At 46.2% G+C, this 13,899-nt stretch overlaps 1 protein-coding gene across 1 annotated transcript in view; it reads left to right on the top strand.

The window, feature by feature from the left end:
• The window catches only part of PTGFRN (prostaglandin F2 receptor inhibitor), a 77,491-nt gene that overhangs the window by 58,348 nt on the left and 5,244 nt on the right, over positions 1 to 13,899 (top strand). The window contains exons 5-7 of the mRNA XM_072766783.1: positions 805 to 1,230; positions 5,726 to 6,145; positions 12,436 to 12,540. Of these exons, the coding sequence (XP_072622884.1) occupies positions 805 to 1,230; positions 5,726 to 6,145; positions 12,436 to 12,540 (951 nt within the window). The remainder of the gene's footprint in view (positions 1 to 804; positions 1,231 to 5,725; positions 6,146 to 12,435; positions 12,541 to 13,899) is intronic.

Below are 13,899 nucleotides of genomic sequence, written 5' to 3'. Positions count from 1 at the left end.
GCTGCAACGGGTGGTAGGGGATGCCAGGAGGGGGCTGGCTGTCCTCCCTCACCTGTCACAGTTTGTATCTGGCAGGGGAGTGGAGGGGTCCTAAAGGAGCGGGCTGAATTGGCTGGGACAGTTAACGCGTGGCTCCCAAATGAATGTCATCTGGGGAGCGTGAGGACAGGTGTTTATTGACCATTGGACACAGATGAAGTGGAAAAGGTCAGAGGATCAGGGAAGCGAGAATGAGAACTGTTAGGGGGAGCGATGATCCGAGGGCCTTGCATTTAGAGTGCGGCCAAGGATGGCAGGAACCCAGGCAGGCCACTGTGGGGATTGGCCTCGAGTGCTAGAATATTCTCTGGTGTGGGGTTTTCCTGTGCTGCGGGCACTTCCGAGATCCGTAGGCACCTCTCGGCATTCCATGCAAAACCTTGGCAGAGTGTGAGCACCGAGCTTCTCAGATCCTTCTTAAAGACTAAATTCCCCAGGGAAACTGATGACATGATGACAACCCCCGTGCCCCCACTCCACCATGGAAAGGTCAAGACTGGGACTGCAGGCCTTTGGCTTCTGGCCTTGAAAGCTTTCCTGGGGACCATAGTGGTGGCAGCATTATTATAACAAGTTTTGCAGTAACAGACTCTGGATCCTTCCAATCCAGGGCAAAGACTTTCATTTCCATCCATGTACTTGGCAGGATGGGCCTCTGATTGTCAGGACAAGAGTAGTGCTTGTCTCGTTCCTCTAGCTAATTCTTAGTATGTTGCTGTCTGATTTTTTTTTTTTCCTAAATCCTGGCCCCTGTCTCTCATTCAGAACCAGACTACCAGGTGTACCTGAATGCTTCAAAGGTCCCCGAGTTTTCAGACGACCTCACGGAGCTGGAGTGCCGGATAGTGGACATGAAGAGCTCTGAAGCCAGTGTCCGTTTCACAGTATCCTGGTACTACAGGGTGAACCGGCGCAGTGATGATGCGGTGGCCAGTGAGCTGCTTGCGGTCATGAACGGGGACTGGACTCTGAAGTATGGAGACAGGAGCAAGCAGCGAGCCCAGGACGGAGACTTTATTTTTTCTAAGGAGCACACGGACACATTCAGTTTCCGGATCCAAAGGACTACAGAGGAAGACAGAGGCAATTATTACTGTGTCGTGTCTGCGTGGACCAAACAGCGCAATGACAGCTGGGTGAAGAGCAAGGATGTCTTCTCCAAACCTGTCAACATATTTTGGGCATCTGAAGGTAGGTGCTTTGTTCTTCATTGACATTTTGGTGTTCTGTTTTGGCCCATGTCGTCCCACTGCACATTTTTAGATGCTGAGTCTCCCTGCGAGGAATCCGAGACACTGCAAGCTCAAATGCCTGCTGCTCGTACCAACAGCATGAACCTCTTTAAGATACTGATGCTGGGGAGGGGTCCATCGCAGTGAGAGAGCTGGGGCTTAGTGGGTGGTAGACAATCGTCTCCTAGGTGCCCGCAGTGTGTGGGGGGCAGCCCTTGACACTATTGCTCTGCTGGGTGGTCTTAGGCCATTGGGGTGTGTTCATGTCTTTGAGTTCCTGCTGGATGTGGTGCCACAAACAGGGGCAGCCACAGACTGTTGCACCTGCCCCTGAGGTGCTGGTCATCCCTTCAGAGAGGTTGTTTTGGGGAGGGGTGACAAGAACTTGAGGGAAACAGTTTCTTTGCTACGTCTCCTCTCAATGCTCAGAGCACTATCTGCCCTGGAGTATCAGACTCATCAGGTCCATCGCTACAGGAAGTCCAGGCCTCGGAGGTCCCCCTTGTACCCAGATGTGCAGTACCACATGTCCCTCGAAACACCTCAGTTGGCTGATTACCCCCCACTCTCCCCCAATGCCAAACAGGGCCCCCTCAGAGTCAGCACAATTTCCTGTTGCCTGACGCTCTGCTTGGAATGTTCCTTTCTCTTTCCCACATTGAATGTGACCAACCTCACTCCCCACTGAGCCCACTGTTTGCCCTGGGGTCTCCTGAGTGGAGGTATTTGCTTTCCACACTCCTCACAGCGGGGCCTGTCGGTCCGCTCGTGCGCCCTCCTCTCATTGCACTCCTGGGTCCTCTCGTGCCCTCGGGGAAGCAGTTAACTTTTGGTTTCATAGCCACGCCCTCAAGTACTCCTACTGACTTGTAGCTTCTCGCCACGTACAATGCTGGCCCGCACTTGGACCACGCAGCATGATCACCTGAGGAGCTTTAAAGCAAACAGTGATGTTTGAGCCCCAGCAGAGGTCCAATCGTGGTTGGTTTGAGGGTATATATGCAATCTGGGCATTGGAATTTTTTCTTTTTAAGATTTTATTTATCTAAGAGAGAGCACGCATGCACACACACGAATGGGGAGAGGGAGAGAATCTCCAGCAGACTCCAGCCAAGACCTGAGTGGAAACCGACTGAGCCACACAGGCGCCCCTGGGCAATGGAATTTTTAAGCTGGTTCTCCTGCACAGCCAGGGTTGGGAACCCTGGTGAAGATAAGCCTTTCTTTCTCAGTCCTCAGCCCTCTGGAGTTCTTGTGTCCTCTGTTTGGTTCTGTCATTTCCTCCTGTGCTCACACCCTGCACTAGATCATCTTGGTTGTGACAACTGAAAACCCTCCGTGCTCTCACATCCAGGCATCCTCTTCTCCAAACATACCTTCTGTCTTTCTAGATCACTTCCTCCACTCCTCCAGCATCACTCATTCAACCCCCCAAGGCTGGCAGACCATGAGCCCTGCCGCCTTGCTAACACCTCCGTTTTTCTTGGTAGGACCAGTTGTCCAGGGTAGTCCAGTCTGCACCTGTTGCCCTGTGTCATTTCTAACAGCACCCCCTCCCATCCTTGGATATGTCCAGGGGCAGAAGGGAGGGTAAGATGTGCAGTCACCCCACTCACAGTCCTAGCCAGCTATAACGCTCCCTTGCACCCTGAGTCTCCTTGTCCTGCTCTTGTTGTGCTCTGCGCTCCGGCCAAACCACAAGCCAGTTCAGAGCCAACGCTCTGCTACTTGCCTACCTCCATTTGTAGCTGGATGAAAACATTTAAATGTGTTGACTGGCTTCATTTTAATTCGGTGATCATTTATGTCAACGGGGCTCTCAACACTGCCTGGTAATCATTCTACATTTCCATAATCTGTTTACTTCTCTCCTCTCCAAAACGATAATGGCATACCACCTTCTCTCTGCATACCTCCTCTCCCAGCCTTACTCTCAGCCCTTGGTCCCACTCTCTCCTTCCCTAAAGCAACAGAAATAATCAGAAGAGAACTTCCACATGCTCAGCCCGCAGCCTGTGTCCTAGCAAAGGCCAGCCCCTCTCTCTCTTATGTCGTCAATATTCCTTTCTTTTCTGCACCTTTCCTGTTGACCTATAAACATGGCTAGACCTCCTGTTCCCGTTTTTATATTTTATAAAGTAATTTTTATCTGGCTTCTCCCTCTGTCTTTCCCTTTGCCAAGCCCCTCTACCCTCTCCCTTTACTCTTCCTTTCCTTTTATAGCCAAAGTGTTTGAAATGTCTGTACTCCGTGTCTCCGCTCTCTCTCTTCCTGTTCTCTCTGGCACCTGCTTCCTATCAGACTTGTCCCCTAGACCTTGTGTTAAGATTGGTAGTGATTGACGTCCTGCAAAATCCAGTTGTTCGTTGTCTTACAGGACATAGCAGGATGTAATGCAGGTGGTCACTCCCCCACTCCCAGAAATACCTTGGATTTCCCTTGACTGTAGGATGCCACCCTCTCTGGGCCTTCCTCCCACCTCACAGCAACTGTCTCCTTTGCTGGATCTTCTTCATTTCCCTGACCCTCAGACATGAGACTGTCTCAGGCTTCTTTAGCTGACTTTCCCTCCCTTAGTGATGTCTTCTCCCCACCCCCTTGGTGATGTCTTCTAACTTCATGGGTTGAAATACACTTAACACACCAGTAACTCCCACATTTACATTTCTACCCCAGATCTCTTTCCAGAATGCCTGATTGAACACTCTTTTGCTTTGTTGACACCTTCACTTGTCTAATGAGCATCTCAAACTTCTGTCCCGAATGGTGCTTCTGGTCCCCTTTTTGCCTTCTCTAGCACCTTCATTGTGGGTTCAGTCCAAAACCTTCATCCTTAATTCCTAATTCTTCAAGATAAAGTCTTGCCACTGCCATGCACCCCCGTTAGCCAGCCACCAACTGTCTCCTGCCTAGATTATATCACTGCTCGCCTGACCGCACTCCTTGCTTCTGCCCTTGCACTCGGCAGCTGGAGCAGTCTTATTAAAATGTCAGTCAGATCGTGAAACTCCTCTGCCCTAACCTTCAAAGGTTTACTATCTCACTGAAAGCAAAGCCCAAAGTCCTGTTGGTACCCTTGAATGCCCTATGGTAACTGGCCCCCATTACCTTCTGACCTCACCTATAACCCTTCCCAGTGGTCACTCCACTTCATCCCCTCTGCCTTTCCCATGGTTCCTCCAACACGCCAGACCTGCCTCTGCCTTTTGGCCATCTGCTGCCTCCTCTCTCTGCCTGGAATGCTGTTCCCCACGTGGGTACAAGGCTCATTCCCTCACCTTCTCAGCTCCTTGGTGCCTCATCAGGGATGCCATCCCTGGCCACTCTGTCTCACATTGTGTTGTCTTGTCTGCCACTCCGCAGCACCACCCCCCCAACACACACTTTTTCTCCTCTTTCCCTGGTTTATCCTCTGTCAAACACCTTTCAGTATCATACCATGTATTTTACTTATTTATTTTGTTCATCGTCCTTCACTAGCACATAAGGGGAGGGATTTCTGTATCCTTTGTCTACTGCAGCATATTCCCAGTGACTGCGGTATGGGAGGCTCTCCTTGAGTACTCGCTGAAGGAGTGAATGGGTTACCAACCCCACAGGAGAGTGTGCGGGTGGCTCACTAGAGCCTTAGGAATCAGTGATACCAAAGATGCTATAACATGCGTGTTCTGCTTAATAGGTGGAACAGCTCTTCCCACAAACCCCAACATAAAACTTTCATTGTATAATCAGACATTATAGAATTAATAGTCTTATTAAAGGATAAAAAGAATGTGTTTCATTTATTCTTCCATTCAACAAGTATTTAAGTACCTTCCAAGTGCCTGACATTGAGCAGTTATAATAGAGATGACTTCTAAAGTATGTAATGCTTCGGGATTTCTCTTTTCACAGAGAAGCAGGGAGTAATGTACTTAAATCTAAAGTGAGTGTAGCCATGGACACTTGCTCAAAATGGTAAAACAGTATCTCTGTGGAAATCACTAGATTGAGGAGTATGTGCTCTAGTTGCCCGAGTAATAATCTGTTCTGTACTGTGACCATCATATGATTCAAACAGAAAGAGCCCATATCTCCCTTGCTCTGCTCTTCCCAGGAGACTTTCCCTGCACACAGCAGAACCTCAGGGGAGAGGAGGCACCTGGCGTGGCCTATGGCCTTGACCTGGGTGTTGTGTTCCGCTATGTCTCCTCCTCTTCACAACGAAGAGTGAGCTCTGCCTCACATCCTTGAGGGCACCAGTAGTCTCCCATTAAATCACATCAGACTGTTCTGCTTTATCCAGCCTGGTGGTTTGTAGCCTGCTTACAGACACTCATGATTTTCCTTCTGATTTCCTCAAGTGCTATCGCACAGCAATTTGCACATAAAGTCCAATTTCCTTGTCATTTCAGACACATATCTGTTTTCACTTGTCCTGTTGGCAATCACCTCTTTCTGGTACTTCATTCTAGATTCTGTGCTCGTGGTGAAGGCAAGGCAGCCAAAGCCTTTCTTTGCTGCAGGGAATACATTTGAGATGACTTGCAAAGTGTCTTCCAAGAATATTAAGTCGCCTCGCTACTCTGTTCTCATCACCGCTGAGAAGCCTGTGGGGGACCTCACCAGCCCCAACGAAACCAAGTACATCATTTCCCTGGACCAGGATTCTGTGGTGAAGCTGGAGAATTGGACAGACGCATCCCGGGTGGACGGCGTCGTGTTGGAGAAAGTGCAGGAAGATGAATTTCGCTACCGAATGTACCAGACTCAGGTCTCGGATGCAGGGCTATACCGCTGCATGGTGACAGCCTGGTCTCCTGTCAGGGGCAGCCTGTGGCGAGAAGCAGCCACCAGCCTCTCCAATCCTATTGAGATTGACTTCCAAACTGCAGGTGAGCGAGGGACCCTATTGAACCACAGACTGAACTAGAAAGCGACCCTAGGATTTTGATCCAATGGCTGTTTTTTCTTAAGCACTTTTCCTCTTTGAGATGTGATTCACATGCCATATACCTTACTCATTTAAAGGGTATCCTTCGATGGCTTTCAGTATATTCAGAATTGTGCAACCATCACCACAGTCAACTGTAGAGTATTTTCATTATACCCCAAAGAAATCCTGTATCCCTTAGCTGACACCCTTCCATTCCCAGCCCTCTAGCAACCACGAATCTATTTTCGTATCTCTGTAAACTCGTCTGTTCTGGACATCTATGTTACATTAATGGAATATAACGTATGCTCTTCATGTCTGTTTTCTTTCCCTGTAGCATACCGTTTTCTCTCTTTTTTGGTCTTATTTCGAGGATCATCCATGTTGTAGCATGTGTCAGTACCTTTCTGTGACTGAATGATACTTCACTGTGTGGAGACACTGCATTTTGTTTTATCCATTTATCACCTAGTGGCCATTTGCGTGTTTCCAGTTCTTGGACTATTAGGAATGATCCTATGAATTTTTGTGTACAAATTTTTGGGTGTACCTACAATGCTTATTTCTTATTTTTAATGGATAAACCAAAACCCAGCTATTTTAGCTCCCTTAGAGAACACGGTGGAGTATAATTAAAGAGGGCACTGAGTCTCCAGAAGGGTTACATGACTTGCCAAATGTGTACGGTTCAGAGCCAAGACCCCAGTTGCATCAAGCCCCTGGCTTTTGCTCTTAGGGGTCCCTAGGACTGCAGGTGCTGGGTACTGTGTTTGGCTTGGCTCATAGACCAGTATTTCCACGCAGGAAATGAGTATCCCAGCCTATGCCTCACCTTGCTTTGGGACTAGAAAAAGATTTCCCATCAACTAGTTGAGTTGCCAGAGCTGTGGTGGTATGGATGAATTTATCTGTCAACCAGTTCATTAATAGTTATTGGTGGTAGTCGTGTACGGCAAGGTTAACTTAAAAAAGGGCATTTTTGTGTCTATCCTGAATTGACTTTGTTTTGTGGTTAAGTAAAACGTTTTTATGCTATAAGAACATGCCTCTGTTTCCTTCTAAGGAGTTTTACAATTTCGGCTCTTATACTTAGTGCTATGATCTGTTCTAAATAAAAATTTTTAAAAGATTTTATTTATTTGTTTGAGAGAGAGCGTGTGTGCATGCACACACCAGCTGGGGAATAGGGAGAAGCGGGCTCCCCACTGAGCAGGGAGCCCAACATAGGGCTAAATCTCAGGGCTCTGAGATCGTGACCTGAGCTGAAGGCAGATGTTTAACTGACTGAGCCACACAGAAGCCCTGATTTTTGTGTGTAGCAGAGGGTGGGATTCAGTTTTATTCTTTTGCATGTGAACACCCAGCCATTTTTACACCACTTGTTGAATAGCCTCTTCCTTTCCCCTTGACTTGTCTTGGCACACTCATCAAGAATCATTCAAACATGAATTTAAGGATTTTTCTAGACTCCCAGTCCTATGGTGTTGCCCCATTTGTCTTTTCCTATACCAGTACCACATTGATCACTGTAGCTTTGTAGTAAGTTTTCAAATCAAGAACTATGACCCTTCCAGCTTTGTTCTTTTTCAAGATTGTTTTAGCTATTCTGGGTTTCTTGCATTTCTGTATGAATTTTAGGATTACCCATTGATTTCTGCAAAAATTACATCTGGGACTTTGGTAGGAATTGTGTTGAATCTGTAGATCAGTTTGGAGAGTATTGCCATTTAACAGTATTGCCTTCCAGTCCATCAACATGGAGCATCTTTCTATTTATTTGGGTCTTTAATTTCTGTCCATAGTGTTTGTAGTTGTCAATGTACAAATCTTGAACTTCTTTCATTAAATATATCCTAAGTATTTTATTTTTTGATGCTATTGTAAATGGAATTGCTCTCAATTTCCTTTTCCATTTATTCCTTGCAAGTATAGAGAAACAGAGCTGATTTTTTGTGTATTGTTATTGGATTCTGCAACCTTGCTAGACTTATTATTAGTTTTAATTGCTTTTTGGTTGATTCCTTAGGATGTTTTATTTATTTTTTAAGATTTTATTTATTTATTCATGAGAGATGCACAGAGAGAGGCAGAGACACAGGCAGAGGGAGAAGCAGCCTCCCAGTGGGGAGCCCATTTCGGGACTCGACCCCAGGACCTGAGCCAAAGGCAGACACACTCAACCGCTGAGCCATCCAGGTGCCCCTCCTTAGGATGTTTTAAATACAATAAAACGGCATCTGTGAATAAAGACAATTCTACTTTTTCCTTTCCAAACTGAATACCTTCCAATTCTTTTTCTTGCCTAATGGCCCTGGCTGGCACCTCTAGAATAATGTTGTTGAATAGTAGTGCACAAGTGGACATCCTAGTCTTGTTCCTGATCTTACAGGGAAAGTTTTCAGTCCTTTACCATTGAAAGTCATCATAACTGAGTTTTTCATAGATGCCCTTTATTGAGTTGGGGAAGTTTCCCATTTATTACCTGTTTGTTGAGTGTTTTTACCATGAAGAGATGCTGAATGTTGTCAAATGCTTTTTCTGTGTCTAGTGAGATTAAGATGATTATGTGGTTTTTGTCTTTTATTTGTGTATCTGTTTTACTCTCTGTAGGAGTTTATTCCATCTTGTTTTACATTTGTTATTTGATATTTCTCTAGAATTGTTATGGGAAACCGGGGAGACATAAAATATTTTGTATTTCTGGGTGAGGAATAGGAGGTATTGCATCTATTTTTCAATTCTTTAAATCTCTGCATAACAGATAAAATGACTGTGGCTTCCTGCCTGCGGCTCAGGGTATGATCCTAGTCCAGGGATTGAGTCCCGCATCAGGCTCCTTGCATGGAGCCTGCTTTTCCTTTTGTCTGTGTCTCTGCCTCTCTCTCTGTCTCTCTCATGAATAAATAAATAAAATCTTTAAAACAAAAATGACTGTAGCTTCCAGGCTGAATAGACTGGCTAAGATTTTTATTTTATTTAGTCCACGGAGTTGTCATGGCCAGTTGACAATTTAATTAGGAGAAGTTGCCATCAGATCCACCTAGCACAGGTCCCTTGCCCCAAATGGCTCCCAGTAAATACTGACTTGATACTGAAGAGTCTTCACTTCCTAAAAATCAACAGTACACCATAAGATACACATAACAAAGAGGTCCTTCCTGGTGTCCACCTTTCTATCCGCTGGCTATGGGGTGCTTGCTTCTTGATTGTGAGGACTGTGTTTCCAAGGGGCGCTGCTGAGTCTTGAATTTCACTGACCCAAAGTGTCAGGGAGAATACAGAATAAATGTTACTGTGTTCAAGGCGTTTACCATTACAAAAGGATAATAACAAAGTTTTTCTCCTGAATAGAGAAAACTTGGAAATACGATAAAGTAGAAGGAAAAGAGTTACCCATAACCAACCAGATACTTAATTTGTGGTGTTTGTCTTCCTGGAAATCTTCCCAATGCGTGTTTTCTTCATGACTCTGAGATCAGGCTGGGTATACAGTTTTGTGATCTTTCCCCCCTTAACCTTCTAAAATAAGCAGTTTTCATGTTAAAACAAATTCTAGGTAAATAACAACTTTAACGACACCTCCTAGAATTTAGTTAGCCATTACCCTATTGATGGACATGCAGATGGTCGGCAATTTTGGCTTTCACAAAAATACTGTGTACAGCACTTTTTAGGGGGTGGGGTTAGCACATGATTCTGTCAATGTTTGTATTTAAAAGCTCAGTGTGACCCATGTACTCTCTGCAGACTGGGAATCGGGGGACATCTAGTGACTCTGGTGTTCACTTAAATTCTCCGTGCCGGAGTCTGTCATCTGTGAAGTTAACCAGACAAAATCCCTCACAAAAACAGCATTACCACAGAAATTGACCATAATAAAAATATTTCCCAGCCTGGGATAATGACCCACATTAACAGTGAGTTGTTGATTTCATTAGAAGGAAATCCACTGCTGTGAATATTTTACAATGAAGGCCTTTTCCCCAATCCATGTCTGCATGGTGAGCCTTAGCACAAATATTCTGTTGTTCCCACATCCACAGCCAATAGGGGAAATGAGAACCGTAACTTGTGACCTAGAAGGCATTTTGGGTTTTCTTTGGAAATGTAAAGAAAAGAAAGTGAGATTTGTCCAAATTGGTAAGTCTGTCTTTTCTGTTTCCAATTTAGAAAACTAAATCCATTTTGAGGGTCTTTACGTTTTATCATTTTGTGGTTTCTTACCATGAAATTTCTAGTCAGAGAAAAAAACGTCCTCATTGCCCACCTTGGTTGCTACTAACCTGTACTCCCAAGTGGCCAGGTATGGAAGTGCCCCCCAGGCATGAACACTGAGCCAAGGCAGAGCCACTGGCTTGATCCTGTCCCACCTCGCTGCAATAAACAGAGCAAATCCAAGGTGGTCAGGACCTGTGAACCATGGCTGGGAGAGGAGTTGATCAAAGGGCAGGCTGCTCACAAGTAGGTCAGGTTTCCTCGTCCTCTCTGCTCTCATCCCTTTCCCTATGCCCTGTGACCACCATTCTGTTACATTCTCCCCTACTCCCGGAGTCGATGCCCTTCTGCTGCTCTCTGGTTAATCTGAACTCTCACCGCCACCTGCTCAGGGCTGCCCCACCTCCCTGGGTTGCTGGGTCCTGCACCTGCCTGTTACCTTTTTCCCAGCAGAACACCAACTACTCTGGGACTTGGCATGAGGAAAGCAGTCCGAGTAGTTTGTCTTCCACTCATGGTGAAGTGAAAATACAGCTTTTTTAGCTCTTTGCCTCATTGGTTTGTGTGACCTTTACACACTTCTCAGTCATTTCTTTTGGATGTTAAAGCACTTTTTCCTTTTTGGTGATCTGATTTAAAAGTAGTAACACTTGTGTTCTTAGCTTCTGATGAGTTTCAGAACCAGTGTCCAGGGCTGTCTCTTTTTGCTTCCCAGGAAACCCAGGGGAAATCCCATGGCACTGGTGTTCTGGAACCTTCTTTAGGTTTGCCTATTCTTATTAGAATAAGGTAAATATCAGGCTCTTAGGATCAGATGGGCTTAAAGCTGTGTAACACTGTCACCCAAAACTGAAGAGTAAAGGGTTTAAAAAAAATGCAGTACATTGCCCCTCTCTCTAAGAAGGGGATAGGAGCCAGATTCCTTCCATGCAAGGCATACTTTTTTTTTTATTCAAAACTCACTTATTTATGCCTCGTAATCAAATAGCATAATAATTGTACCTACAGTCAAATGCATCCAACTGACTGTGTGGTAAATATTATTAAATTCTAGCATTAAATTATCTCCATGTGTTCAGTCTTTGTACTTCATATTTTGTAGCCCATTTTTATGCTTACAATTCAGAACCTTGGCGCATCTTTGCCTTGCACAGTTTGGGTAGACACATCTTTTGGCCTCTGGAAGAAGGAAAGAATCTTTCAAAGCAAACTGAATATCAAGGGGGTGTTCTCAGGAAGGTGTGTGAGACCAATCCTGTCTGGGTAGTGTTTTGAAGCAATACCCGTGTGCTGCCTCGGTTTTCCCTGACAGACTGGAGCCATGCCTCTGGTGCTCCCATTGTCCCCTATGGAGTGTCGTCATTGTAGGCATGTCTGTCAGCTGACAGCGTTGCAGCCTCCTAATGGCAGAGCCCCTGTCCCCAGCACAGCGAGGCCACTCACTCCATCGGGCCCAGAGTGGGACTAGTTCAGTCCTGTTCCCTCTGATCTCCCACCACCTCTGTCAGAAAGTGAACCACGCAGAACCAGAAGCCACCTGGGCTGCATCAGGATAATAGGTGGGGGTGGCCCTCAAAGGGGACTGTATTTGTCATCAGAGAAGAGGGAAAGGAAAAGCCAGAAACAAAAGTAATTTTTTTAAGATTTTATTTATTTATTCATGAGAGACCCAGAGAGAAAGGCAGAGACACAGGCAGAGGGAGAAGCAGCCTCCATGCAGGGAGCCCAATGTGGGACTTGATCCCAGGACCCCATGATCATGACCTGAGTCACAGGCAGATGCTCAACCACCGAGCCACCGGTATCCTGCAAAAGTAGTCCTGTAGCAAGAGTTCTGTTGTGGTTGTAATTAAAGAGGATGCTTATTTGGATGGCCTGATGCACGTGTCTGAGGAGGAGAATAGCAACCTGAGAGCACCACCCAGCCCAGTTCCAGGGAAGATGGGCCATACACGGATGCCCATTTGAGTGCCAGGAATGGAATATAAACAATAGCCTGAGCGGGAATAATGCGGTGCTCTCACCCTCTTCCAGGGCCTGTATTTAACGCCTCCGTGCATTCGGACACACCGTCAGTCATCCGGGGAGATCTGATCAGATTGTTTTGTATCATCACTGTTGAAGGAGCACTGGATCCAGGTATTTCATCTTCTCTCCTTCCCCTACCCCGTGCTTCTTTTTTTTTTTTTTTTAATTTAATTTAATTTTTTAAATATTTTATTTATTTCTGAGAGACATACACAGAGAGAGAGAGAGAGAGAGAGAGAGAAAGAGGGGCAAAGGGAGAAGCAGTCTCCATGCAGGGAGACTGACGCGGGACTTGATCCTGGGTCTCTAGGATCATGCCCTGAGCTGAAGGCAGTGCTAAACCGCTGAGCCACCCGGGCTGCCCTACTTTTTTTTTTTTTAAGATTGATTTATTCATTCATTCATTCATTCATGAGAGACACACAGAGAGAGAGAGGCAGAGACACAGGCAGAGGGAGAAGCAGGCTCCATGCAGGGAGCCCGATGCGGGACTTGATCCCAGGACTCCAGGATCATGCCCTGACCTGAAGGCAGGCACTAAACCACTGAGCCACCCAGGGATCCCCCCTTGTTGCTTTCTATAAACGCTTCTCATGTCACCATGACACAGATGTGGAGGTCAAGGCTTGGGCTGCGTGAATCCCCAAACTGCCTCACTCTGTAATGGGTACTCAGGGGGAGCTTAAGAAATACTGTTAATGGATGCATCCATCTGTTGGATGATTTGGAAACACATCCAGACCTTGGGCTTGGAATTGCCAAGGCGGTCGGTGGGCCACTTCCAGGGCCGATTCAAGCTGGTTTAAAACCTGCTGGCAGAGTCCCACTCCTTTACTTTGTCTTTGATGCATTTATATTCACGCAGATGATTTATTGAGCTGCTTCTGTTAGCAGGTACTGGGAATAGGGAAGGGATGAAAACAGTCCACATCTGTCATCATGGAGCTTGTGGCCGGGTTAAGGAGACAGACAAGAAAGCAGTCCTCTTATATACAGTATCAGGTAGTGTTATCTCTGTGATTAGGCACAGAGTGGAGTAAACAGGTAGCAAGTGACCAGGCGGTGCTGTCATAGTTTAAGTTCCTGGGAAATCTTTATATACCTTTTCTTTGCAAAAAAATATGTGTTGCCAACGTAGATCCGTGGGCCATCAGTTTTACACTTTTGCTTCAGTGACCAGATAGTGTCCCTGCCTCACTCTTAGACCCTCGGGGTTTAAAAGAACTGAAAGCACATAAGGTGTCTGTTGCCGAGCGTGACTGTACCCACCACCGCGTTCTTCTAATGAGACTGGAGAACCTTCTTCACTGCCTGGGGGGCCGGTCTGTCCTTGGGCAGCTTTGTATCACCCGCCCCATCACAAGCAGAGCCATGGCCTCTCTGCTATTGGCCCCTTGAAAAGGCCAAATTGTACAAGACTCAGAGTTCTGTGCAGAGACCACTGGACCTGCAGCTCTGGGGTGGAATCTG

This window comes from Vulpes vulpes, chromosome 8, assembly GCF_048418805.1.
Source record: "Vulpes vulpes isolate BD-2025 chromosome 8, VulVul3, whole genome shotgun sequence".
NCBI classification, from domain to species: Eukaryota; Metazoa; Chordata; class Mammalia; order Carnivora; family Canidae; genus Vulpes; species Vulpes vulpes.
This window is presented reverse-complemented; position numbering and strand designations above follow the sequence as displayed.